This window comes from Raphanus sativus, chromosome 7 (assembly GCF_000801105.2).
Source record: "Raphanus sativus cultivar WK10039 chromosome 7, ASM80110v3, whole genome shotgun sequence".
NCBI lineage: Eukaryota > Viridiplantae > Streptophyta > Magnoliopsida > Brassicales > Brassicaceae > Raphanus > Raphanus sativus.
Window position 1 is genome coordinate 2472987 of NC_079517.1, and position 23869 is coordinate 2496855.

Here is a 23869-nt window from a genome sequence, read left to right on the forward strand (position 1 = left end):
TCCGGCCCTAGCCGTGGGAAATGTTATGGACGAGGTCGTGACACATTTAAGACACATGGGCGAGGACGAGGCCGCAGTACCACACCCGGCCTTAGCTGTGGTCGAGGTCGAGGTCGAAGTGTGTCTTTTAAACCTTAAATAAAATCTTATTTGTGTCACAAATGTGGTATGGGTAATCACTGGGCAAATAATTGCCAAACTCCAAAGCACTTGTATGAGCTTTACATAGAGAGTTTGAAGAAAAATCCGGAAGCCAACATGGCTTACCGAGATGGTGAAGATGACATGGATCATGACCATACTGATCAAATAGAGTATGAAACTCATGAAAAAGAAAATGATCAGATGGATTATGAGACTTCAGATGCCTTGAAAAAAAAAAATCTCGACATCAAAACTCTATGATATAGATAAGAGTATATATGAGTTTATAAATAAGAGTATAGTCACTCGGCCAAGGCATTATATACACCCAATAAAAGACCCATTGAGTTATAAAGATTTAAAAATGAATGGTTTCCGCATTGAACCAATGGGCAAATGAAACAAAAGTTCCTTCAGATATATGAGATCAGAAAAATTGCCCAAGACCATAGAAAATGGTCGAGACTATACCTGCATTCTCTACTGATCTAGACTATGCCAAGGATCAGTATGATAAAGGCACAGGGCCTAGGTAACCAGATTGGTTGACCTACGAAATTAAACACTTTATGGCATGACCGGATTAGCCATCCTAGTCCAAACTTGATGCAAAATTTAATATTACAAAGGCACAAAGAGTTATCCCATAGAAATCTCACGTTGTGAAACATGTACACAAGGGAAACTCATGAGGCTCAATTGTCCCAAGCATCACGAAATGGCATAATGGTTTAGTGTCCTTACACAAACAAATTTATAGCATGTTCATGAGGGGGAGAATACACACCCCGTGTGGTCCATGACCATACTATAAAAACATGAACATGATAGCCAAACAGAATATGATAGCCTGGCCAAACAGGCCATAAGATATAAGAGCTTGGTCGAACAGACCATAACCTATAAGGTTCAGACTTTCAAAGTCTATAAGCTTGGAGACATTATGGATTTACATGTATGAAAGATAAGATGCATCAGGCCATATAAAGTGAGCATAGATATTCCCATCTAATAATTATAAAGGGTCATGATCCAGACATAGACCATCCTAAGATATTATGTATAGACCACCACAATAATATGTGCCGTCTAGGATGGAACCTCATAAGAAGATGAAATAAGATTGGGAATATATGTTGGATATGAGAATGTCTTCCTCCCACGATTTTATAAGAGACCTTGAGCCAAAATATGGGTGATCAGATTAAGGCCAGGTTTACGGATTACATGATGAATCCGACTATCCAACATCAGGGGGAGAAAGAAATAAGCTGGTACAAGTATAAAGAGAAATGGAATGGTATTAACCATCCTTGTCTTGGCAAGATCCTCGGACCAGAGAATATGATTTAAGACGTCCAAAGAAAGATCATACAAAGCTAGCTAAAAGAATGCCAGACAGATTAGACCCGAAAAAAAAGAAAAAGAATGACTAAGTCATACCAGCTTAAGCACCACGAAATTAATGTCCTAGAAGAGACATAATCAAGTTGCTATAGAGTCTAAAGATAGACCAATATGTTCCATAAGATAAGGAACTTCGGAAATAAAAAGAAAGGTGCAAATAAATGACATATCCGAGGTCATAAGGGAAACCAGACCAGACATTTAGATAAGGCTGCGCAGCTGAACATCTAAGATACCAGACCATGTAGTTTGGGACGCCAAACTGCAAGGTAATAAAGGTTCTTAGTAAGAATGAAATCTCTAATCGATTAGTTCATGTCTGGAACACAATGGAACACTATAAAAGAAGTGTCGACACATACATACACAAAAGATAAAGATGCATAAGAAAATAGCACTTGAGTTTAAAAGATATAAGCGAGGATCAGAACCCACGAGAATACAAGAATGCATTCATAGACTAAAAGAAACTGTGGGGGTTTAAGAAAGATTCAAAGAATCTATAAAAGAGATGGGTGTATTGGCCATATTTAGAAACACCATCTGATAAGATAAAACCAGTGAAAAATGGGTCCTGTGTGGGAAAGGAAAAGAAATCGTGAGACATGGACTAAGGTGTTCATATTCCTATTTAAAGCATTCAAGGAATGACTTGATTACACAAGGATACTCACAGAGACCAAGGAACAAATTATAAGGAGATATACTCCTATGTGGTGGATGCTACTACAAATCCGAAAGTGATAAAGGTCTGGATATAAGAAAAGAGAAATGTAGTAAGCAGCATGATTGATCACTGGATAAAGAAATGATAAAAGTATCAGAAAGATGAGAAAAGAAATTCTCATAGAATAGTTTTGTTCCTAAGCTATTCATGGACTGAAACGAAAGGCAGATGCATATAAAGCATATAATGCATGTAAAGGATAAGACTAAGTAATACTTAGTGAAAGGAGTTCTACAAGAACGTCCCTGAACAGTCCATGCATATATTATGAAGGAAATTCCTTGTGTTCATACTTAAAGAAATGATGATTAGATCGACTGATTCTTGGACAGGCTATGATAAGAATACAATGATCTATAGTGGAGATGATAGCCATGAATATATATTGAGATCTATGATCCAAAGTACCGAGAATAGAATGTGATATGGTCAAAAGAGAATAAGAGGATGAATCCATCAGATTCACGACCAAAGATCCATATCAACTAGGATCACGTCCGACCTAGTTCGATCTTGTTCCGACTAAACTGGTTCCAGTAACCACTATATTCAGATCGTGGTATGGCTATGGATAAGGCATGTGTCCTTGGTCCAGGAAAGACTTTATGTAAGTACTTTTAAGGCTTATGCACATCCGACCAAAGTGCAATGTATTGGTATGATTGGCGCCTTGATGTGGAAAAGCCATACTAGGTCGGATAAGTTTTATGGATATGTTCAGACCATAAGACATTGATACTAAAGCCATGCACGACCCCCTGCTATAAGTGTCATTGACACCTTTACTTAGACAAGTTTGGCATGTCGGAACATGAGACAATATGGGACATGATCAATATATCCTAAGTTACCTTCTAATGAATTAAAAGTTTGAGATTGATTTATACTAACCAAACCCAAAAGAAAAGGGATTGTTTGGTTTTAATAAATGTTACAGGTTTATACAAGGTCTCAAACAGGTTATACACATTTGGAGAATGATGAAGAAGCACAAAGTACTACAAGTTCAGTCATGAGAAATGTTAGCCGACTTCTTCATCATGTCTACACCAACTACACATCTATGAAGTCTACCTATCCGTTTGGGACATGGCAACAGAAGGACCAGTTCAAGACTTGGCGCCCATGAAGCTAAACCATCAAAGTGTCCATGCGCCAGACTTGAAGAACGGAGGTCCAGAACAGGGGGAGTAGTGTGTGTTGTACTCTTTTTCCTTCACTTCGGTTTTGTCCCACTGGGTTTTCCGAGTAAGGTTTTAATGAGGCAACATTAAGCACACTACAAGCTCTATATGGTTCTGGCATCCAAGGGGGAGTGTTATGAATATTATGTTTATGGATGTCCAGTCCATTAGATATTTACTTGTAATCTTGGCCCGTTTATGGCCCATTGTATTTAGGCCCATGTCGCCATGTATTTCCTATATAAGGAACACTTTGATTCAATAATAAGATCAGAGTTTTCACAACATATCAGTAATTGTTAATTAAGTATCACAAGTAGGGACTATACTAAAACTCCTTTTGAGAAATTCGCTTTACATAACGAAAAATTCTCCGGATTGCAAAATCATAAAACATATAATTTGACCAGATCGTTACATATAATAATAAATCTAATTACCATATCATTTTTATTAATTTAAAATGTTTATACAAACAATCCGCCCTATAGTATAAAGTTGCTAACTTCTCGCATTTCACATAAAAAAGGTAAAGCGAAGAACAAACGATCGTCGGCCGTTGGATCTCTCGAGATGTCACTCTCCAGACTACACAAATTCAAGCTCTTTGCGGCAAATCGCAGCTTGGAGGCACCCGCCGGCGCCAGTAACCCCTCAATGAGTCCAACGAAGAGCCCTGTGTTTCATCTCCAACGACGCAAAACCCTGCGTACGCTATTCGAGAAGAGCTCCGACAGCCGCCGACGGAATCTCCGTCAGATCCTCGAAGAATCGGCGGAATTTGATGGAAACTCCGGGAAGAAGAAGAGGGGAAGCCACCGTGCGAGGCGTAAGTTGAAAGAGCTGATGATGGTCGCATCGCCGTCTCCGCCGTTTAGTGGTGGGGAGGAGATCGACGACGGCGGAGAAGCGAGGGGTGGTGTTTCGTCGGTTACGGGCGGATCCGTTACTTCTAACGGTGACGGCAGAGAATTAATGACTCGACGATTCGGTTCCTCCGGTCCGGTTCAATCGTTTCGGTTAAGGATTTTGAGGAAATCTTGGCGACCAGTCCTGGTTTCCATTCCTGAACAATAAAAACCTTTTTCTAATTCTTCTTTTACTGTTAAAAGGCATTTTATTAGAAAAAAAAACTTTTTCTATGTTTTATTTTCTTATATAGCTTTTATATGAAATGTTATAGTTAAAAATGTCTTACTTTCCATGGCCGTTTCTTTGTTCTGACCGCTATTATAAGATTTGCATACTATGTAATCGGTTCTCTCTTAACATCGAAAGATTGTGAATACTAGCAAGTAGCAAATGGAAATGGAGAGGACGGTCCAAACTAAAACTCAACAAATTAAAGAAATTACGGGCGAAACAGAACAAATGTTTGAGTTACGTAACTTGCGTAACAAAAGAAAAAAGAAATCATTGGATCTTGGGAAGGTACATTTGAATAGAACGGGACAAACTTACCACATGGGGTAAGATATTATTTTATGTATATTTTTGGCATGTTGTGGCGTGCACAAATATATATATTTTTGGCGTGTAACCTAGTATATGATTTTACAAAATGGGGTTTGAAATTTTCTCAACGGCTCTTATAAGAGGCAATAATAATTTTTCTTTTTGGATTTAGTGTGTTGGAGGGCAAGATGATCAAACAGGTGGGAGTGAGAAGGAGACACACACTTGCTTCTGCTTAAAGCTTGTCTTCTTTTTGATTATGTCCTGTTTAACAGTAATAATTTTGATTCTAGTATGAAATTGAAAATAGTTGTAGGTTCAGTACAATTTCCTAGCAGACCCAATAGCCCAATTATAAATGTGCCTTACAAACACATACCAGGCCTGGGCCTCACTCTTTTCTGAGTCGGTTGGTGTGGTCCACTTCCGGCCTGTTAGCATTTCTCAGCCCTAATTTCAGCGCATCCGTGAATGATTATTCAAGTCTCGTGTCGTGCACACAAAAAAAATTCAACTCTTAACACTTACCAACTTGTTTATGATGAGAAGGGTAAAAAATTCAGCCTCTTTGATCTAAGAGGAAAGGGGTCTTTGATCCTTTTTTTTCTGTCTGGAGTGGTCTCTTTGGACACAGATGTTTTAGGCTCTGTGGTCTTAACTTTGACTATGTCGTCTTCTCGCGTAGTTTGTCTGGTTTTCTTACCTCGTGCGGTGGTTGTATCTCAAAGCATTGAGGCCTGAACTTTGTATTTTTTGGTTCTTTCATTAATGAAACTCGGAGTTAAAAAAAAAAGAGAAGGGTCAAAACACAAAACTCACGTGGGGATTTTTTTTAATTGAAATAAATTTTCTTCAAACCCGAAAAAAGCTCAATTAACATTTTTTCTTTGTGCAGTGCAAAGACATTCCAGATCTGACTTCATTTGTGGTCAGTTCAACCATTCTATAAAATTCATATAATGTGTACGTTATAAAAACTTAAAATTCTTTTTTTTCTTTTAACACAAGTTAGAAATTCTAACTTAGAATGTTACCGTTTAAAGAGTTTTGGAACTTTTATAAAAAAAAGATGGTACATAAAAGTTCAAAGTTCATACATTTTCTGCATAGTTGTTTTTTTTTAAACATAATTCTGCATAGTTGTTGCTGTTGATATATTTCATGTTACTAAGTTACAGTCAACAAATCCAAATTTAGTTGCAACTTGCGAGACGTTACAAATAATTCAATGCAATTAGGCAATTACGTAGACGGTACACCACTTAAAGTCTTAAAGATAATCTCTCAAATCAGTCAAGTCACCAATGAGTCATTAAGAACATGTTTCCGGTCATTAAATAATGACTCTTTCCTCGTACGATGCGATTTGCAATTTCGGAGACTGAGAGACATATCATATTATCATTAAGTGTTCTCAAAATCACATTATACTGTGGCTTACTCCCTCCATTTCTTAAAGAGTGTCGTTGTGACATTTTTCACACAGATTAAAAAAGTTGTTGAAATATATATAAGTTGTAATTAATTATACCTCTTTGATCAATAGTATTTTAGATAAATAAAATTATTTATAAAATCAATGTAGTTTGCAATTAATTTTCAGCTGAAAGTTAGTATAATTTATATTGGAATTGTAAAGTGACGCTCTTTGTGTAACAAAAAAATAAGTTCAGAGTAACACTTATTATAAAACAGAGGGAGTATTTTACTGCGGTTGTTTAATTCAATTTGATTTAATCGAGGTTATGGTTAGGGGTTAACATTACATATTTACATACATTACCTAAGAGCTCCATTCAGTGCTGACGGTAATGTAATTTATATTTTCAAATTAAACATTTTTTTCTTCATTAGAAAACGGGCTTTATAACCAGATGATAATATAACAACCAATAAATACAAATACCTAGGCAAAAAAATGTTTTTCCAGTTTTATCCAATGAATCTGTAATATAGTTTTTAATTGAAGATAATAGTTAATTAACTGTAAATCTTTAGAATATCTATATTATTAAAGGAGAAATATCTTTGGAAATTGTTTGAAAACATGTATAGTAGTATAAAAAATATAATATTTTTGAAAACATTTATAACAGTATATTAAAAATAAAAGTAATGAATTTGTGTTATTAAAAAAAATTAGAAGTTTATTATATTATGATAAACTATCTATTTTGGACAGATTTAAAATATACGAAAATTGCTCAATCTAAGTACCTAAAAATATATTTTGTCTAAAATAATCATAAAACAAATTTAAACTTTCTATACATATTTCAAATAAAATAATAATTTAAAATTGATTTACATCAAAAATTGATTCAAAACATATATATATATATATATTCAAAAATTTATATTTACTAAAATATTTCTAATAAGCATTTAAAATATTTTTAAAATATATATAAATACAATACAAAACCCAATAAATTATAGTCTTTCTATTTCATATTAAGTTTTTAAAATATAGTAATATATATAATTATTTATATGATGATATATATAAAATATTATTAATTATATGATTACTTGTATGATGATACATATAAAATATGATTAACGATATGATATATAATAGTAACATGAAAAGTAAATAATAATATATATTTTTTAAATACAGCAGCTCGGATGCGTGAATCAAAGTCTAGTTCTTTTTGAAGTTTGAAGTTGATAACTCCTTTAATTTTACCGAAAAGTTTGATTAATCTTTTGGATATTAAACCATCAGGTATCAGATATTTGTACTCTGATTTAAATCTTCAAAGAATCTTTTTCACCAGTCGTATAAGTTTTACATCTATATTATTAAAAGAGAAGTACCCATATAAATTGCCCCTAAGTTTTCAAAGTTATTTACACTACTATGCCACTGAGAATTAAATTAAACTACTTAATTTAATGCTTGTCTTTTTTAGTTGAGTTAATATGTTGTCCTAATATAAATTAAGTTACCTATTTTAATGTTTGTCTTTTTAGTTGAGTTAATGTGTTGTTCTAATACAAAAATTTAACTTTCCTTCAATATTAAATCAATTTCGAAATAATTTATAGTTTTATTAATGTTGTCTTTTCAGTTTAATAAATACATTTACTAATTCTAAATTTACCATATTTAATGATAATAAAAATCACATATGGTATGGTAGAAAAATTATTGTGCCGTCACTATCTTTTAGTATTCGAACCAAACCAATTTTTATGTTAAGTTTAAGTTTTTGGCATACATTATTCAAATTTATTTGTTATATATATTTTTACTTTTATATTTTAAGAATTTTAATATTTTAAAAAGATTTAAATGATTTATCCGAACCAGAACATGAACCGAAATTATAAATACCCGAATGAGGCTAAAACCTTTCACCCCAAAAACCTAAAACCTAAAGAGACCTGAATCAAACCCGAATGGATATCTGAACGCTCATCCTTACTACAAGATATAGAAACTGAATCACCTTATTTATTTTCGAAAAATTATTTTCTATTGAATTTCTCATCAGTCTACAATAATTATGAAAACTAATTGTCAAAATCCAATCTGAAAATTATTGAACACGTAAGCCCATTTATAATAATTAGCAGTTAGATCAAATATATATTATATTACATTTAATTTTCTTACAAATTTTAATCTTAATTTTTATATGTCACAAATTTGTTAAAAATCTAACAATTAATTTTTTCTTACAAATTTTATAACTAATGTATCATGTTTAATAGCATATTAACCATATTTTATACTTTTATATTTATCATTCAAAAACTTTGTTTGCTATATATTTACACATACATCTAATCATATAAATGTTAGATTTGTTTAGGTGATCTCCAGTGTCGGTGATACATTTTACGTTAAATGCAAAAAATATAAAATTACTTAATTTAATATGATTACATTTACAAATATAACATTTAGTACACAAACAAATTAAAATTTAAAATTAAATACCCAGTGAGATTATTTTTTAACAAATTTATATTAATAAAAATTTTAAATATTTGGAATTTAAAAGCATTATGACCCACACCTATACTATTTTAATTAGGACAATTTAATTTATATTAGAATATTTTATTAAAATTTAAATTTAAATTTTTGTTATAACTGCAAAGAATAGTTTTGGATCTAAATTTATGATCAATTATTATAAATACATCATTTAATACAAATAAAAAACTAAAAACAGAAAATAAATACCTGTGCGGTCATACGGGTCGAGATATAGTTTAAATTTATAAAGAATGTTCGATAAAACTTTTGTCCAACTGCGTGAAGGTATGAATTAAAAAAAGAGAAATTGCCAAAAATACCATTTTCATAGTACCACTTTTCATGTTTACACTAACCACTTTTACCACTACTTTTAATGAAAGATTTAGATTTGAAGGTTTAGGATTTAGGGTTTAGATTTGATGTTTTAGAGTTTAAGGTATATAGTTTAGGGTTTAGAGTTGAGGATTTAGGGTTTAGAGTTGAGGATTTAGGGTTTATAGTTTAGATTTTAGGGTTTAGGGTTTAGGATATTGAATTCAGGGTATATAGTTTAGGGTTTAGAGTTGAAGATTTTGGGTTTAGGGTTTAGAATTAGAAGTTTAGGATTTAAAATTTGGGATTAGAATTTTGAAAATCATATAAAAACAAAGATATAAGAGTTTTACCTTTTCAATAAATAAGGTATTTTTGAAAATGTGTCTTTAGTGGTGGTAAAGATGAATAATGGTACCTTGAAAGTGGTATTTTTGAAAATTCCCCATTAAAAAAGCGAGACCGAGTGAAAACTTCTGTTTGGTCCTTTTCCCATTTTGTTGTTCCCACTAGCTGGTCCCTATGATAATAATGCTCAGTGTCGGGTCCGCATAATCCGGTAAAACGACGACGGATACCAGAAAAAAAAAACAAATCCTAAACCAAAAGATAAATTACTTAATTCAACCAAAAGAAAGATAGTCTTCTCAAGTCAATCGTTACTTATATAGACAAAATCAACCCATTCCTAAATCATATCGCAACCTTTTCTTTTGTGCAACTCATATCCTCTTCCTATACGCAATTCTATATCACTCCCATATCTTGATACTGAAGAAAATTCTTTTTGTATTTCATTTTGCGTTAATTTTCATGGAAGGAGAGTACTTATGAAGATGCAGCTACAACTTTCGAAACGCTTGAAGCATATGATTGTGTGAAGAGTATATTCGAGCATGGAATCTATGTGGTACTTGAGACAAACGAGGAGTTTACTTATAGTTCCAATCTTCAAATGTTTGGTGGCTATATGTTTGGTCATCTCCTTGTTAGTTTTCGTAGAAAGTGTTTATATGAACATTGTAGTAGTTTACCTCATGCTGTTTAAACGCAAACCTGAGAAGATCTACAAATGGGAGGCAATGCAAGAGGACCTTGAGCAAGGAGGTCAAAACTTTCCCATGGTTCTTGTGCAAATCCCAATGTACAATGAAAGAGAGGTTCTTTAATAGTTTTATGAACTAATGATCAAGTATTCAACTGTAACTGATGGTGCAGCCTTTAAACTTCGATTTTGTTTTGAATCCACAGGTTTTTCAATTATCCATAGGTGCTGCTTGCAGACTCAAATGGCCATTGGATCGACTAATCGTTCAAGTTTTAGATGATTCCACTGATCCCACCATCATGGTACATACTAATTGACTGTGTTCACATTAAAATATAAGCAAACATTTAAGTATTTTTATACTATTAATTTAACCATAAAGACACACAACACAAAGGTTCTTTTCCTTTCCGTTTAGCTTTTGCCTTCACTGGCTTTCAAATAACATTTCTTAAAAGACTTAAATGTTAGTATGTTTATCTCATAAACACAATGATTTAGTTATTAATATTCCAAATATTTAATGTCTTAATCAAAGGAAATGGTGAACATGGAGTGTGCAAAGTGGGCAAGCGAAGGAATAAACATAAAATGTGAGAGGAGAGACAATAGAAATGGCTACAAAGCTGGAGCTCTTAAACAAGGTATGAGGCATAGCTACGTCAAACAATGCAACTACATTGCCATCTTCGATGCTGATTTCCAGCCAGAGCCCGATTATCTCCAACGCACTGTCCCATTTCTCATTCACAATCCTGAGCTCGCTCTTGTTCAAGCTCGATGGAAATTTGGTAAAACATTTTGACAATTGACATAATTAACATTTTTTTAACTAAGAAAAATTGATTTTGAGAGAAATTAAGGGAGTTGTTTCAAAAAAAAAAAAAAAAAAGAAATTAAGGGAGTGTTACAAAAAAAAAAGAGAAGTTAAGTGTACAATTATACTCATATATATATGTTGTTTATGAAACGATTCAATGGTTCAGTGAATGCAAAGAGGTGCTTGATGACTAGGATGCAGGAGATGTCCCTCAATTACCATTTCATGGCAGAGCAAGAATCCGGTTCCACTCGACATGCCTTCTTTGGTTTCAATGGTAACATCCCCATCAACATTTATTTATAACTTTATCATCTGCTAGATTTTTTTTATTCTATACTATTTCATTTCTTATTTTCTCAAAAAATATTATTTGCTCTAGTTTCATAGTGTCTTAGCTATGCTAATAATCGCTAAAACAAGCCAAGATGAATAAAATGAATTATGTTTATTTTTGGATAAAATCCAATATTTTAAAATATATTATAACTCTAAAAACAAGTAGTTATTATAACTCAAAAACCAATTTGAGGAAATCAAAAACCAACTTAATATCATAAACAGTATAACTGGAGTGCTGCAGGGACTGCGGGTGTATGGAGATTGGCAGCGATGGAAGAAGCGGGAGGTTGGAAAGATAGGACCACCGTGGAGGACATGGACTTGGCCGTTCGTGTTGGTTTACACGGCTGGAAATTTGTCTTCGTCAACGACATTACGGTACATATTAATTGTTTTTTTGTTGGACTATAGTTAATTAGTGATTTTGTCCAAACATATTCGTCACATGTGTTGTTTGCTTTGCACATACTTTTTGGAAAGTTGAACATCTTGTATAAATGACAATTTCAACAGTATGATAACGTACATATTCCGTTGCCATAAATGTAATATGTAAATACGTGTGGATGTCAAATAAATAAAGCATTTTCTATACTATAGTAAGGTAGTGGTTAATGTAGGTAAAAAGTGAGCTACCAAGCCAGTTTAAGGCTTTCAGATTCCAGCAACATCGATGGTCATGCGGTCCAGCTAATCTCTTCAGGAAAATGACTATGGAAATTATTCACAATAAGGTACTTACTTTTATAACTTCATTTTAATTCATTTTGAGATAAAGACGTGCCCAAAATTTTGGTGCCAACCATCTTTTATTTATGCACCATATTTTTTTTTAATGAGCGACAAACACCTATGCATGATGTCAATTCCAGTTTCTTAATGGTTTGATATCGTTAAACAATTCTTTTTAAAACAATGTTTTAGTAATGGTAATGAATGTGATTTGCTAATGTGAATGAACAGAGAGTCAAAATCTGGAAGAAACTGTATGTGATCTACAGCTTCTTCTTCGTACGGAAGATCATAGTCCATTTCTTCACTTTCTTTTTCTATTGCGTCATTCTTCCTACGAGCGTATTCTTCAGCGAAGTTAACATTCCGACTTGGTCAACTATCTACCTTCCTTTTATGATCACTCTCTTCAATGCCATCGCCACACCAAGGTTAATGATCCTTTTACATAACCACAACATGTTACTTGTTAATTAATTATTGATATTTAGAATTATTTGTGTAGATCATTCTACCTCGTGGTTTTCTGGGTCTTGTTCGAGAATGTAATGGCTATGCACCGGACTAAAGGAACTTTCATTGGATTACTTGAAGGAGGGAGAGTAAACGAATGGGTCGTCACCGAGAAATTAGGAGATGCTCTCGAGACTAAATTACTTCCACAAGTGAAAAAACCTCGCAATAGGCTTTTCGAAAGGTAATTAACATCAAAAACAAAGGTAAATAATGCCAATAAAATGATATTAACTGATGAAATAAATTGTGTTTTGATGACAGAGTAAACTCAAAAGAGATGATCGTGGGGATATACATACTGTTTTGTGCATGCTACGACTTTGCATATGGGAATACAATGCTATACATTTATCTATTCATGCAGGCTCTTGCATTTATAATATGTGGAGTTGGTTTTGTCGGAACTTAAAATGTACCTATATATTAGACATCTTATCCTAACCAAGAAAATAAGTAAATAACATTGTTATATATCGTTGACAAAAAACCATTGTAATATATCCGTTACATATTTAACTAAGGGCATGTTTATTATAGAGTTTTTAAGATGAAGTACTTCTTACCGTAATATAAAAACCGTTTCTTAATTTTTAATTAAGAAAAATTAATAACTATTCTTAAATATTTTATTTAAGAGACAATTATATTTAAAAGGGTTTTTAAATTTTTTTAATTAAAAGTTAAGAGACGATTTTTATATTACGTTAAAAACTTCACTCTAAGAACTTTGTAATAAACATGGCATAAGCACTGCATACACTGAAACTGCAGTTAAAAGTACCAACTCATTTTCTAGATTATAGAATTCAATACTATCTTAGTTTTATTTATACAATGTGAGTTCTTCGGTATGGATGGTGTGCCTAAGATTATGTAAAGTGTAACTTGTCGAACGCTATGATAATTTTAGATTCACTAGTTTCCTCCACTTGTGTCATGTTTATTTACATTTTCTCTTCTCCTGTGTCTGTCTTTTCTTTTTTTTTTGCTAAAAGATTACTATTTGTGTCTGTCTTTGTATCTGTTCCTATTCTTTTAGTCTCCCACTAATTATCATCTTTTTCGTGACTCCACAGTAATGTCTCCATCATCATTTAAAATTCTTTTGACAGCTTATAAAGGGTTTTACACTTAAGTTGAAAGTCCCTCGGTAAAGACAACATTATTTGTCTTTTTATCAGGACAAAGAATATCCCATAAGACAAAACTTTTAAACAACCAAGAGTTAGGGTACATTAACAAACTTTTGAAAAGTAAAGGGATCGATCGATACTTAAATCTAAAATAATTAGGGACCAAACCCAAGAACTAGAGGCGAGATTCTCAACAACGGTTCTAAAGTCTCTTTTGTGAATTTTCTCGCAAATAAAACACATTTCGAACTTGTAATATTCTCACTATCCTTACCATAATACGGGCACTTATCTGTAAACCGGATACGGTTAAGAAACTCGTCGGTCACATCAGGCCAAATAAACCGACCAGGATGTGGACCGGGTCTGGACCAATCAACCCAAGTCAAGCTCCGGTTTGCACTCATCTCTCCATGCAACATGTGAACGAGTGTCGGGATATAATGTTCGTCCATGTAACAAGGCGGTTTACAATACTGATCGAATATCTTGTAATAAAATGTGTCTTGGATTATATGAAGAGCAAGCTCACGGGTTGTTTCAAACCATTGTGATCCTTTTCGCCAATGTGTGATATTGATTTGTGGATACATTTTGGGGTTGTAACGGCCTCGACCAGGCTTTCTTGGATCGTCGAATGAGCCAATGTAGCTGAGATAAGTGCCGGTTAAATAGTCGTAGATGGTTGTGAAGTTAAAGAGTGGGATGCAAGAATCTGACAAGAGGACAAATCTTTGGTTCGATTCGTCGAGTAGAGCGTTGGCTAAGAGTCTTCTCTCTGCGTCTACCATTGTTGATGTTCCCCAATACACTGCCTGTTTCACATTTTTTCACAAACCACCATTAAATCAAGGTTATTATTGTTTTATCATTACAAAGTATCTATACGGTTCAAAATATTAGGTTTATTGAAGCCATGGCAGATTGGGAAAAGCGGTGCAACCGTTACAGGTTGAAACATGTGTCCCCGTATTTTAATAGTTAAGAGTCCGGTACTCCGGTGTTATTGTTTTTTATAAAAATATTAAGATTTAGGCAAAAAAATATCATAAATTTTTAATTTTTTTTGTTTTATCACAATTTTCTAAAAATTTATTCTTAATATTTGTAAGATTATGAATACATTAAATAAACATACAGTTTAAAGTCTAACTTTTTTAAGACTATAGAAATGTTGAGTTGGCCCTGATTGAATTCAGTATTATTATTATTATTATTATTATTATTATTATTATTATTATTATTATTATTATTATTATTATTATATTATTATTATATAGTTTTTTAAGTGATGTTAGTATTATTTTCATTTAAAGTTATTAATTCGAGAAATTAGAGTACACACGTCTTTTACACGTTTATCAATTATTTAAATCTGCAAAAATAACTGGCGCTAGTAATGGGACGTTCATACAAGGGTTGCAAATCAAGATCTATACACATGCTACGTGAAAAAAACATCCTGTCAAATCCAAGAGATGTATGTAACCTTTGGTAGAGTAATGATATAGTTGCTGATCATATATGTCTAGATGTACTAATCATACAAGGTAAACTATATAGGAATAACTAAGAAAAGAAGAAGAAGTAAGAAGTTAATTTAATAAACCTGGCTGGGATGCTTCTTGAGTTGAAGACGGATGTTTCAGGGTAATGTTCTTGAAAAGATGGATTAGTATGAACATATATCGAATAAAACCCTTCATGTCCTTCAAAGAACTTATCCACAAATCAGCCAGTGGGAGTCCACCACCTGTTAAAAACATGAAAGCCACTTTCACAACAATATTCTCATCATTGTTATGTCTCCTCCAAAACCATGATGATGAGGATGATGATAGTGATGATAATGACGAGATCTTGGAGAAGAGTTCTTGATCAGTCATGTTGTGTTGAAGTAGTTGTGTTTGTGACTCTTGTTTGATTTCCACCGTTGTTGAGTGGTTGAATAGTAACGTAGACCATAAGGTTTGTTGTGTCTTGGTCGAGGACATGTGAAAGGCTTTTAGTTGTAGACAAAGGAAGAGACCAACAGAGAAACCGATGATAAAGAAGAGTGAGCGTAAGAAATGACTCCCATTTTGTAAGAGAATCAACCTTAAGGGCTTTGACATCAGTAAGTGTTCTTCTTTCTTTCTCTTTTGCTCAGTAACGTCCATGGTGGGGAGAGGGAGAGAAAGGTGAGTTGTGAACGGTGAGGATTTTGCAACAGTTGTTATAATTGCATAATTGCAAGTTGTAAAAGAATATCAAATGTTTTTGGAGTGTATTAGAATCTAGATAAAGTCAAATGAGGGCGTTTGGTAGGGTTGACTATGGAAGGAAGGCATTACCTGATGACTTTTTTTTTTTGAACAAAAACCTGATGACTTAAAAATCATATAAAGAGTTGATCAAAAAAAGATCATATATAAGGATTTTTTTTGAGCGAACAAACATATATAATGTGTTTGATACGACACTTAGGTTTTATAAACCGGTGGTGAAGGTCTAGTGGCGCTTGAAGGAATTTAAAATTCAATATGGCGAATTCGGGTTCAAATCCTACCGACCACACGGTACGGCTATTGCTTTTGGTTCATTTGAATGTCGAGGAAAAAGTCTATCTGTGGGTTGTACTGTGGGTTGTACATCTATCCGGGAGTTAGGTCTGTGTCTTTAATAGATCCAGGTCTAACCTTTAAAAAAAAAAACTTAGGTTTTATATCTTAAACACTAATGAAGTAATGCTTACCATTTGACGAATTTTTTATCTTGCCAGTAAGACGGAGTAAGAGGTGCAATAGATTGCAGTCCAAGCAAAGGTGATGAATGTGTTTAAATTCCAAAATGAAATGGTATTAAAACAGTAGAAAGTGTTCGGTGCAGACCTACGAAAACGAGGAGCAAGATTTCCTGCCTAATTTTAGGTGCACTTAAATGTCCAGAACTTTCCCTCCCTCTTTTTTTTTTTCTTGAATACAACTCTGTTTCTTTAGGCTAAATAGTCAAATACGACTTCTTGTTCTTTGATATTATTTAGTACAGAAATCGGTAGAGCCTTGAGGCCGTGAGCGGCATAATAGATTAGTAATTAGGAAATCTCAAGGACTAATTACTTTGCTTAGTCAAGTAATAATAAATAAAGACCAATTAAGCTGGGAAATTTTACTTGCAGTTAAAGCTGTTAGACTTGGACCATTATTTCTGGCACGTTCAATTCAATAATACAATGTTAACCCTAAACTTTACAAAATGATTTATTTATTTGTCATCATCATATTCTTAATAATAAAAATGATATTTTTTTGATAAATATGATATAGCATCAAGCTAATTATTACACCATTAATAAAATTTATATTTTTGATAAAATTATTAAAATATGGTGATAACTTATATATCACCATTAAGTGAGTTTTCTATATAACTATAAATATTAATTTTGGAAAAAATTCAACATAAGATAATAACTAATAACTTATATATCACCAATAAATTTATATATCCTATTTTGTTTATATGAATATTATATTATTTTATCAAAATTAATTGTAATTAAGCTTTAACAAATACAAAACTAAAGTAATGATAACCAGATAAACAAACAAAATTTCAAAATTTTTAGATTTTTAATATATATATATATATATATATAATATAAGGGATAAGATACATATTTAGTATAAATCATTATTAAAAAAACATAAAAAAATAAAAAAAAATTCTTACAAAATGTAATTTTAGTTATAAAAAAATTTAAAAAAATCAAAATGAAATAGTTAGACCAAATAAAAAACGATAAAATATAATTACCTTACAATTTTATTTTTTTAAACCTATAAAATTAAAAATTATAGAAATAATTATTTCAAAATATAAATTAAAATTTTAACTTATAATAAAATAAAATTATATTTAAAATAATTATTTCTTGGGAAAGATTCTAGTCAATCATTAAAGTAATTAGTTTGAAAGAGAGAAATACTTTGGTGGGAAAGGAAAAGCCAACATGTAGTGATAGAATCGATTTCTCGTTATTGATTGATTACACTTAGTCCATTATACAAGTTATTAAAGAGTAATAAGAGAAGTACGAAAGACTAACAAGATCAGTGATGAAACAAAGTGGGATTGTTCTTTCTGTTTAATTTCAAGCACCGGAGGTAAGAGCAAGCTCTATTTCCTCGAGTGATCGTCCTTTAGTCTCCACCACGTTTCCTGCAATGTACATGACTGCAAGGACACACACTCCCGCGAAACCCAAGTACACACTGCTGATTCCGAATTTAGTCACAACGCTCAGGAAGTAGAGTCCAATCACAAAGTTCGAGATCTGTTGGGAACAAAAAAAAAACAGAGAAAACAGAAACAATTAGAAATGGAGAGAAGTCATTCTGTTCTTAACCATAGAACTTTATATTTATTTATACCCAGTGCATGCCGAGAGAAAGAGCGACGGCTTTTGCTCTAATCCGGGATGCGAATATCTCTGGAAGAAGAAGAGCTGGTACTGGGCCAGCACCAAGTGAGAATGACAGGACATATCTGGTTCAACAACCCAGTATAAGAGTCGGTCAAGTCTGAAACAGAGAGACTCTTATAGTGTCGAAAACATAAGAGATTGACTTGACTTACAGAACAGTTCCAACAACAGCGAGAGTGCCTGAATATGCAGCTAGAGCTTTCCATGTGAAGGACAAAGAGAGCAACAGCATCGACAACGCCTTATATCCATACAAAAAATTAAGTTAGCCTCCTTAAGCACAAAAAATGGCAACGCAGGTTGACATTTGTAACATGTACCATTCCACCAAAGCTAGTAAGTAGAAGACTTTTCCTTCCCATTTTGTCCATCAAGGACGAAGCAACAGCAGTTCCTGCGACAGGATTCTTTATCAGGTCATTTGCTCGGTTATGTTGGAACTCAGTGAGAACAGAGAAGAGAAAAACAAACCAAACACGTTTGATGCTCCAACAAGAGCACTGGCTGCAACATCAGATTGGATTCCGGCGCTGCGGAACACAGATGTAGAGTAGTACACAACTGCATTTATTCCAGCTAACTGTTGAAACAAGAAGAGCGCCGCACCTACGCTTACAACTACAACACAAGTTGAAAGAAACTACGTAAATAAGACCACTCTGAAAAGGAACACATTAGCTTGATCTGTATCCTTTTATAAGAAGAATAACAATGAATCTCCAGCAAGTCTTGCAATACCTTTCCAGTAGCGGCTGCTGAATAGATCAAACCATCCTGCTTCTGGCTCAGAAGTACCTTGGCCAGAGGTTGACAAGTCACGAACTAATTCAACCACTTTTTCTTTACCATAAAGAGTTTTGATAGCCTTTTCGGCTTGAGTAAGTTTTCCTTGCTGCAAAATTGATTTCCCTGATTAGTCAAAAAAAAAGAAAAAACAGATCTCCGTTAAGTGTGTGTGGAGTTGCGTTCCAGGAGAGTTACCTGAACGAGCCACCTTGGGCTTTCTGGAGAAAAAGCCATTCCTATGGCTAATAAAACGGAAGGGATAACCGCAACACCAAACATCGTCCTCCACCTAGAAAAATCATGAGATGAGAACTTACATATATATATATATATTTGTTCAAAGGAGTGAAAAAAGGGATTCACATACCAAAGAGGGTTTGCTGCAAGGGGTAAACCAGCTATCAAGGCAGCAAGTATTCCGATACAAATGAACAACTGGTTCACAGATCCGAGTGCTCCACGGATTTCAGTTGGTGATATCTGACACACATTATCATCACACACGCTTCAGTAACATAACATATACATAATACAAAAAGAAATGTCTAACATCACAAACTAAATACGCAAAAAACAACCTCTGATATGTAAAGTGGTACAATGGCTGATGAGATTCCAATTCCAATTCCTGCGAGGAGACGTCCCACAATCATCGTCTGCACACTCTGCGCTGTTGCGCTACGTAACAAACAAAACAGAGAAAATGCGTTAAAAAAAATCATCACTTAACAACTTCTTCCCATCACTTCTTAGTACATGAAAAAAAAAGATACCATAAAAAAGCTCCAATAGCAAGTGGGATAGCATCCAATTGAAACGTTCTAGTTCGTCCGAATTTGTCAGCTAATGCACCACCGGTGAAAGAACCGACCGTTGCACCAGCAAGCAACGCGCTAACAATCCACCCTGCTCAGCAAGCAACACGACAGAGAGCAACACCAATTATAAGCTAGGCTACATTTCAGTTGATTGCTCCTCATAAGAGAAGACACTACTTGCCTTGCAAAACAGCATTATCAGCGATACCAAGATCCTTAGCAAGGTACTCAAGAGCACCGTTAACAACCCTAAGATTCAAAATGCAAAGGTGCATTGATCATCAAATGTTAGTTACTAGTCATAGATATGATCATATTCATACCCGAGATGATAACCAAACAAGATAGCACCAAGACAAGCAACACCAACAAAGGGTAAAACAGTCCCGGAGCTATTCCCTTGTTGAGATCTCAAAGGTATAGCTTCTTCCTCATCTCCGCCACCTACAATTCGAATATCATATCAGATGATAACTTCAAAGTCAACAAACATATCAAGTTGGACGAAGTTTATTCCCAAAAGTAAAACATGTATTATAATCTAGTAGCAGAAGAATCAAACTACAATAGAAGTCGATTCGAAGACGAACCAGAGGAGGCTTGAGCTCTGACCGATCGAGCTTTGACCGAGGAGGAGAGACTGTGGATCCCGATTTCAGCGCGAACAAGTTTAGCTCCCATGATGGCTTTCGAGGTAGAAGAGCCGGTGGAGAATCGAATTCCGGTAGCAGCCACCGATCTGCTGACGACGAGGTTAGAGAAGCTGCTACGTCTCTGAAACGCAAACGCGGCGTTTCCTTTAACTGCTGCTGCATACGTTGACGACTGCATTATTTATCCTTTTGTTTTATAACCGTCTCTATCTGCGACGAAAAGAGTGTGTGAGAGAGAGAGAAATAAGTCAAACAGATCGCATTAAAATCAAACGATGAGACGCGATATCACGTAATTGCGAAATCGATACATTGATGATAGATAACAAAAGTAAACGCTCTCTCTCTCTCTCTCGATCGCTACTGGTTAACCGAAATCGAATTTTCAGCTTCAGATCAGAGATACACCGAATCGAACCAGAAACTATTACGAGTTGGAATAATATACCAGAGAAACTTCGGAGACTCCGCGGAGTGAGAGAGAGAGCTAGCTAGAGAGGACACTGAGAGAGAGCTTTATCAGAGATTTTGATGCAGAGAAAGAACTTGCTTCTCATAGTCTATTGTCGTTTTCAGCAAAATATCATTTCCAAGTATTTAAAACGCCCCTTCAGATAAAAAAGAGAGAACCCTTATAAGTTTTGGTTTTTTTTATGTAAATAATTCATAATTACCATAACCATAAGTTTTTTTCATTGTAAAGTTTATAAGCTTATGACCTTCTCTTTTCTTTTACATCCATTTTATAGATCAAAATATGTACTATTTAGTTTCATGTTCATCATTTATTAATTGAGGATATCATGTTTGGAAGGTCTCATCCCATCTAGAACACAGTCGGCTGCATGTATATCTTTATTCTTTACATATCATTTTTATGATATTTTGGCAAGTCTTTTTTTTTGTGCAAAATTACTTTGGCAAGTCTATTTTTATTTATTTTGAACCTTCTATACGTAAATATTTAAAATATTGCATAAGTAATTGAACGACGTATATTGTTATGAGCAGAATATATAAGGGTAAAAATATGTGAAATGCCGTAGGAGGTGATTTGGCAATGATGGATTTTCTGGATTAGATTTTGGATGACGTTGACGAACGTGATAGGGGAAGAGTACTCTCACGTGCCGTACGGGGTAGTAGGATATGTGACATTTTATCTAATTTGGGCTCATATTATTGTGGGCTAACATTAGAAAGCCCATTAACATATAACCGGGCCATCACTAACATCTTCGTCTCTCTTTCTCTCCTATACTCTCTCACCCAGTTCATCCTTCTTCCATCTCTCGTACCAAGGAAAAATCTCTTCACTTTAATTTTTGTAAGCCTGAAAGATTCGAAAACTCCAGAAGAACAGGTTAGCAACTATTATCGTCTTCTTACACTGAGAAACTATTAAGTAATCTTAAGCAACCCTTGTAGTTAATTACTTAATCTCTGATTATTCTTCTCGATTACACTTACATTTTGAGTTGTTTCTCTGTTAACGGGTTTCATTAAGCCTTGATTCTTGGTTGTTTTATTGATTTCGAGGTTTTGTGAAAACATGTTATCTCTTATTTGTAATATGTTCCATAACATATCAAAACGAATGTAGTAGTAGTTCTCGAAGTTTAATAAAACCATCACAATACATTTGCTTATTAAAAGGTTAATTTTCATGAATTTTGCAGCATAGATTACTAAGAACAACAGTTGATTCCATTTCTTTTAACTCGACAGCTCGATGATCTGCTCAGCGTATACACCAAGTTGCACTTTTTACCATTTTCATGTCAACAAGCCCGCTTGTCGGAAACCGAGGTTTCGGGTCTGTTCATCCACTTCTAGCGAGAGTGACAGGTTCAAAGTAGAGTACACTCCGTGGCTTATCGTAGGGTTGGGTAATCCAGGGAACAAGTATCATGGAACAAGACACAATGTAATGTTAAAGAAAAAAAAACATATCATTTTTCAAAAAAAAAAAAGTTAGATTAATTGGTCTGTCTGTAATTTTCCTACAAGTGTGTGTTGTTTTTTTTAACAGGTTGGTTTCGAGATGATTGATAAGTTGGCTAGGAAAGAAGGTGTTTTGATGAACACAATACAGTCCAAAGCTCTGATCGGAATAGGTACTTAAAAGCTCTCTTGCTTTTTTGTTTTTTTTTTTGGGTTTGAACGAAGCATGGGAAAAAGCTTATGACTTCTCGGTTGTATCTATGCCTCTGATCAGTACAGGTGCTATAGAAGAGGTACCTATCTTGTTGGCTAAACCCCAGACTTACATGAACTTCAGCGGCGAATCGGTTTGTATTGTTTTTTTAATCATCTTTATCATAAGCTACTTGATCAAAATTCTCATTACCTAAAACCGTTATTGTTGTTGTTTAAAGGTTGGATCTTTAGCTGCACACTATCAAGTACCATTGCGCCACATTTTGCTCGTAAACTTACTGACTATAGCATCCTTACTAAGCAGAACAATGTTCTGGATTATAGCCATTTTTATTGAAGCTTAATGTGGGTTTCTTCTCCCTCTTAGATATACGATGAGATGGCATTACCAAATGGGGTTTTGAGACTTCAACCAAAAGGAGGTCAAGGCTATCACAACGGGTATGTATCTTGCCTCTTTGAACCATTTTAAGTGTTGTGTGTTTCTGGTCTAGAAACTGATGTTAGTTTTGTATTTGTTTTGCAGAGTAAAGAGTGTAATGGGGAACTTGGACGGTCGTAGAAACTTTCCTAGACTAAGCATAGGTACTTTTTTTTTTGGTTCGGTTGGAACATGATAGTATTATTCTTTGTTTTCTTTCTGAAGCTTCTGGTGTTTTTGTTGATATTTTGGTCAGGCATTGGTCATCCACCTGGAAACATGGATATGAAAGCTTTCCTTCTTCAGAAGTTTAGTCCATCGGAACGGAAACAGATTGATGAAGCACTCGAGCAAGGGAGTGAAGCAGTGAAGACTCTTGTCCTCTGTGGTTTCAGTGAAGGAATCTCAAGATTTAATCTTGTCCAGAAGTATAAATTCCACAAAGTATAATTGATAAAAAAAAATGTAGCTATGCGTATTGGTTTAGCATTTTCAAATGACTTATTCTTGGGTTCACCCCTAAAGTGAACCTAGAGGTTCACCCAACCAATAAGAATCACTCATTTCACAATTGATATTTTTTAAATAAGGATACAAAATATTATCAAGTTATATTATGTTTTTAGAATAAAAATGTTAAAAATAAATAAAAATAGTAATATATGCAAAAAAATTAAAAATATTTTAAATCCGTCATCAAAACACTAAGCCTAAACTCTAAAATTTAAATTAAAAACATTAAACATTAA

General features: G+C 33.8%; 5 protein-coding genes across 7 annotated transcripts; 3 read left to right on the forward strand and 2 right to left on the reverse strand.

The window, feature by feature from the left end:
* The first annotated feature begins 3845 nt into the window (after positions 1–3845).
* Positions 3846–4750, forward strand: LOC130497597 (uncharacterized). The gene has a single exon (XM_056990530.1). The coding sequence runs from the start codon at positions 4036–4038 to the stop codon at positions 4537–4539; it is 504 nt and encodes a 167-aa protein (XP_056846510.1). The 5' UTR covers positions 3846–4035; the 3' UTR covers positions 4540–4750.
* A 5119-nt stretch (positions 4751–9869) lies between these two features.
* Positions 9870–13236, forward strand: LOC108817203 (probable glucomannan 4-beta-mannosyltransferase 11). Its single transcript, XM_018589843.2, has 9 exons — positions 9870–10386; positions 10478–10576; positions 10813–11065; positions 11261–11371; positions 11678–11814; positions 12057–12170; positions 12400–12599; positions 12674–12865; positions 12946–13236. Exons 1-9 carry the CDS (start codon positions 10123–10125, stop codon positions 13091–13093), a joined length of 1518 nt encoding a protein of 505 aa, XP_018445345.1. The 5' UTR covers positions 9870–10122; the 3' UTR covers positions 13094–13236.
* Positions 13237–13874: 638 nt separating this feature from the next.
* Positions 13875–16009, reverse strand: LOC108817204 (glycosyltransferase BC10). Its single transcript, XM_056990696.1, is given in 3 exon segments — positions 13875–14636; positions 15430–15541; positions 15544–16009. Coding segments are annotated over 3 exon segments (1209 nt in total). The 5' UTR covers positions 15977–16009; the 3' UTR covers positions 13875–13972.
* Positions 16010–17811: 1802 nt separating this feature from the next.
* Positions 17812–21145, reverse strand: LOC108817202 (plastidic glucose transporter 4). Its single transcript, XM_018589842.2, has 14 exons — positions 20988–21145; positions 20477–20749; positions 20210–20330; positions 20068–20135; positions 19842–19974; positions 19647–19746; positions 19436–19548; positions 19264–19357; positions 19021–19174; positions 18754–18900; positions 18603–18676; positions 18435–18523; positions 18230–18344; positions 17812–18132 (listed from the first exon to the last, which is right to left on the reverse strand). Exons 2-14 carry the CDS (start codon positions 20715–20717, stop codon positions 17950–17952), a joined length of 1632 nt encoding a protein of 543 aa, XP_018445344.1. The 5' UTR covers positions 20718–20749; positions 20988–21145; the 3' UTR covers positions 17812–17949.
* A 613-nt stretch (positions 21146–21758) lies between these two features.
* On the forward strand, positions 21759–23661 carry LOC108817205 (chloroplastic group IIB intron splicing facilitator CRS2-B, chloroplastic). Of its 3 annotated transcripts, none has more exons than XM_018589847.2 (8): positions 21759–21902; positions 22268–22466; positions 22572–22656; positions 22763–22830; positions 22918–22968; positions 23067–23140; positions 23226–23284; positions 23377–23661. In XM_018589847.2, the coding sequence occupies exons 2-8, from the start codon at positions 22272–22274 to the stop codon at positions 23568–23570; spliced, it is 726 nt and encodes a 241-aa protein (XP_018445349.2). In that variant the 5' UTR covers positions 21759–21902; positions 22268–22271; the 3' UTR covers positions 23571–23661. The 3 variants fall into 3 exon arrangements, with proteins under 3 accessions (XP_018445349.2, XP_056846229.1, XP_056846230.1); XM_056990249.1 differs by having other exon boundaries at positions 21763–21902; positions 22219–22466; XM_056990250.1 differs by having other exon boundaries at positions 21807–21902; positions 22224–22466.
* The last annotated feature ends 208 nt before the right edge of the window (positions 23662–23869 follow it).

What these genes read in the sequence shown, in the direction of transcription:
- LOC130497597 (XM_056990530.1), top strand. Translation starts at nt 4,036, where the DNA reads ATGTCACTCTCCAGACTACACAAATTCAAGCTCTTTGCGGCAAATCGC.
- LOC108817203 (XM_018589843.2), top strand. Translation starts at nt 10,123, where the DNA reads ATGGAATCTATGTGGTACTTGAGACAAACGAGGAGTTTACTTATAGTT. An exon ending in CAATGTACAATGAAAGAGAG is followed by an intron (nt 10,387 to 10,477) that starts GTTCTTTAATAG and finishes TTGAATCCACAG; the next exon opens with GTTTTTCAATTATCCATAGG. An exon ending in TCAAGCTCGATGGAAATTTG is followed by an intron (nt 11,066 to 11,260) that starts GTAAAACATTTT and finishes TCAATGGTTCAG; the next exon opens with TGAATGCAAAGAGGTGCTTG.
- LOC108817202 (XM_018589842.2), bottom strand. Translation starts at nt 20,717, where the DNA reads ATGCAGTCGTCAACGTATGCAGCAGCAGTTAAAGGAAACGCCGCGTTT. An exon ending in TACCACTTTACATATCAGAG is followed by an intron (nt 19,549 to 19,646) that starts GTTGTTTTTTGC and finishes AATGTGTGTCAG; the next exon opens with ATATCACCAACTGAAATCCG. An exon ending in GCCCAAGGTGGCTCGTTCAG is followed by an intron (nt 19,175 to 19,263) that starts GTAACTCTCCTG and finishes TCAATTTTGCAG; the next exon opens with CAAGGAAAACTTACTCAAGC.
- LOC108817205 (XM_018589847.2), top strand. Translation starts at nt 22,272, where the DNA reads ATGATCTGCTCAGCGTATACACCAAGTTGCACTTTTTACCATTTTCAT. An exon ending in ATCATGGAACAAGACACAAT is followed by an intron (nt 22,467 to 22,571) that starts GTAATGTTAAAG and finishes TTTTTTTAACAG; the next exon opens with GTTGGTTTCGAGATGATTGA. An exon ending in CATTGCGCCACATTTTGCTC is followed by an intron (nt 22,969 to 23,066) that starts GTAAACTTACTG and finishes TCTCCCTCTTAG; the next exon opens with ATATACGATGAGATGGCATT.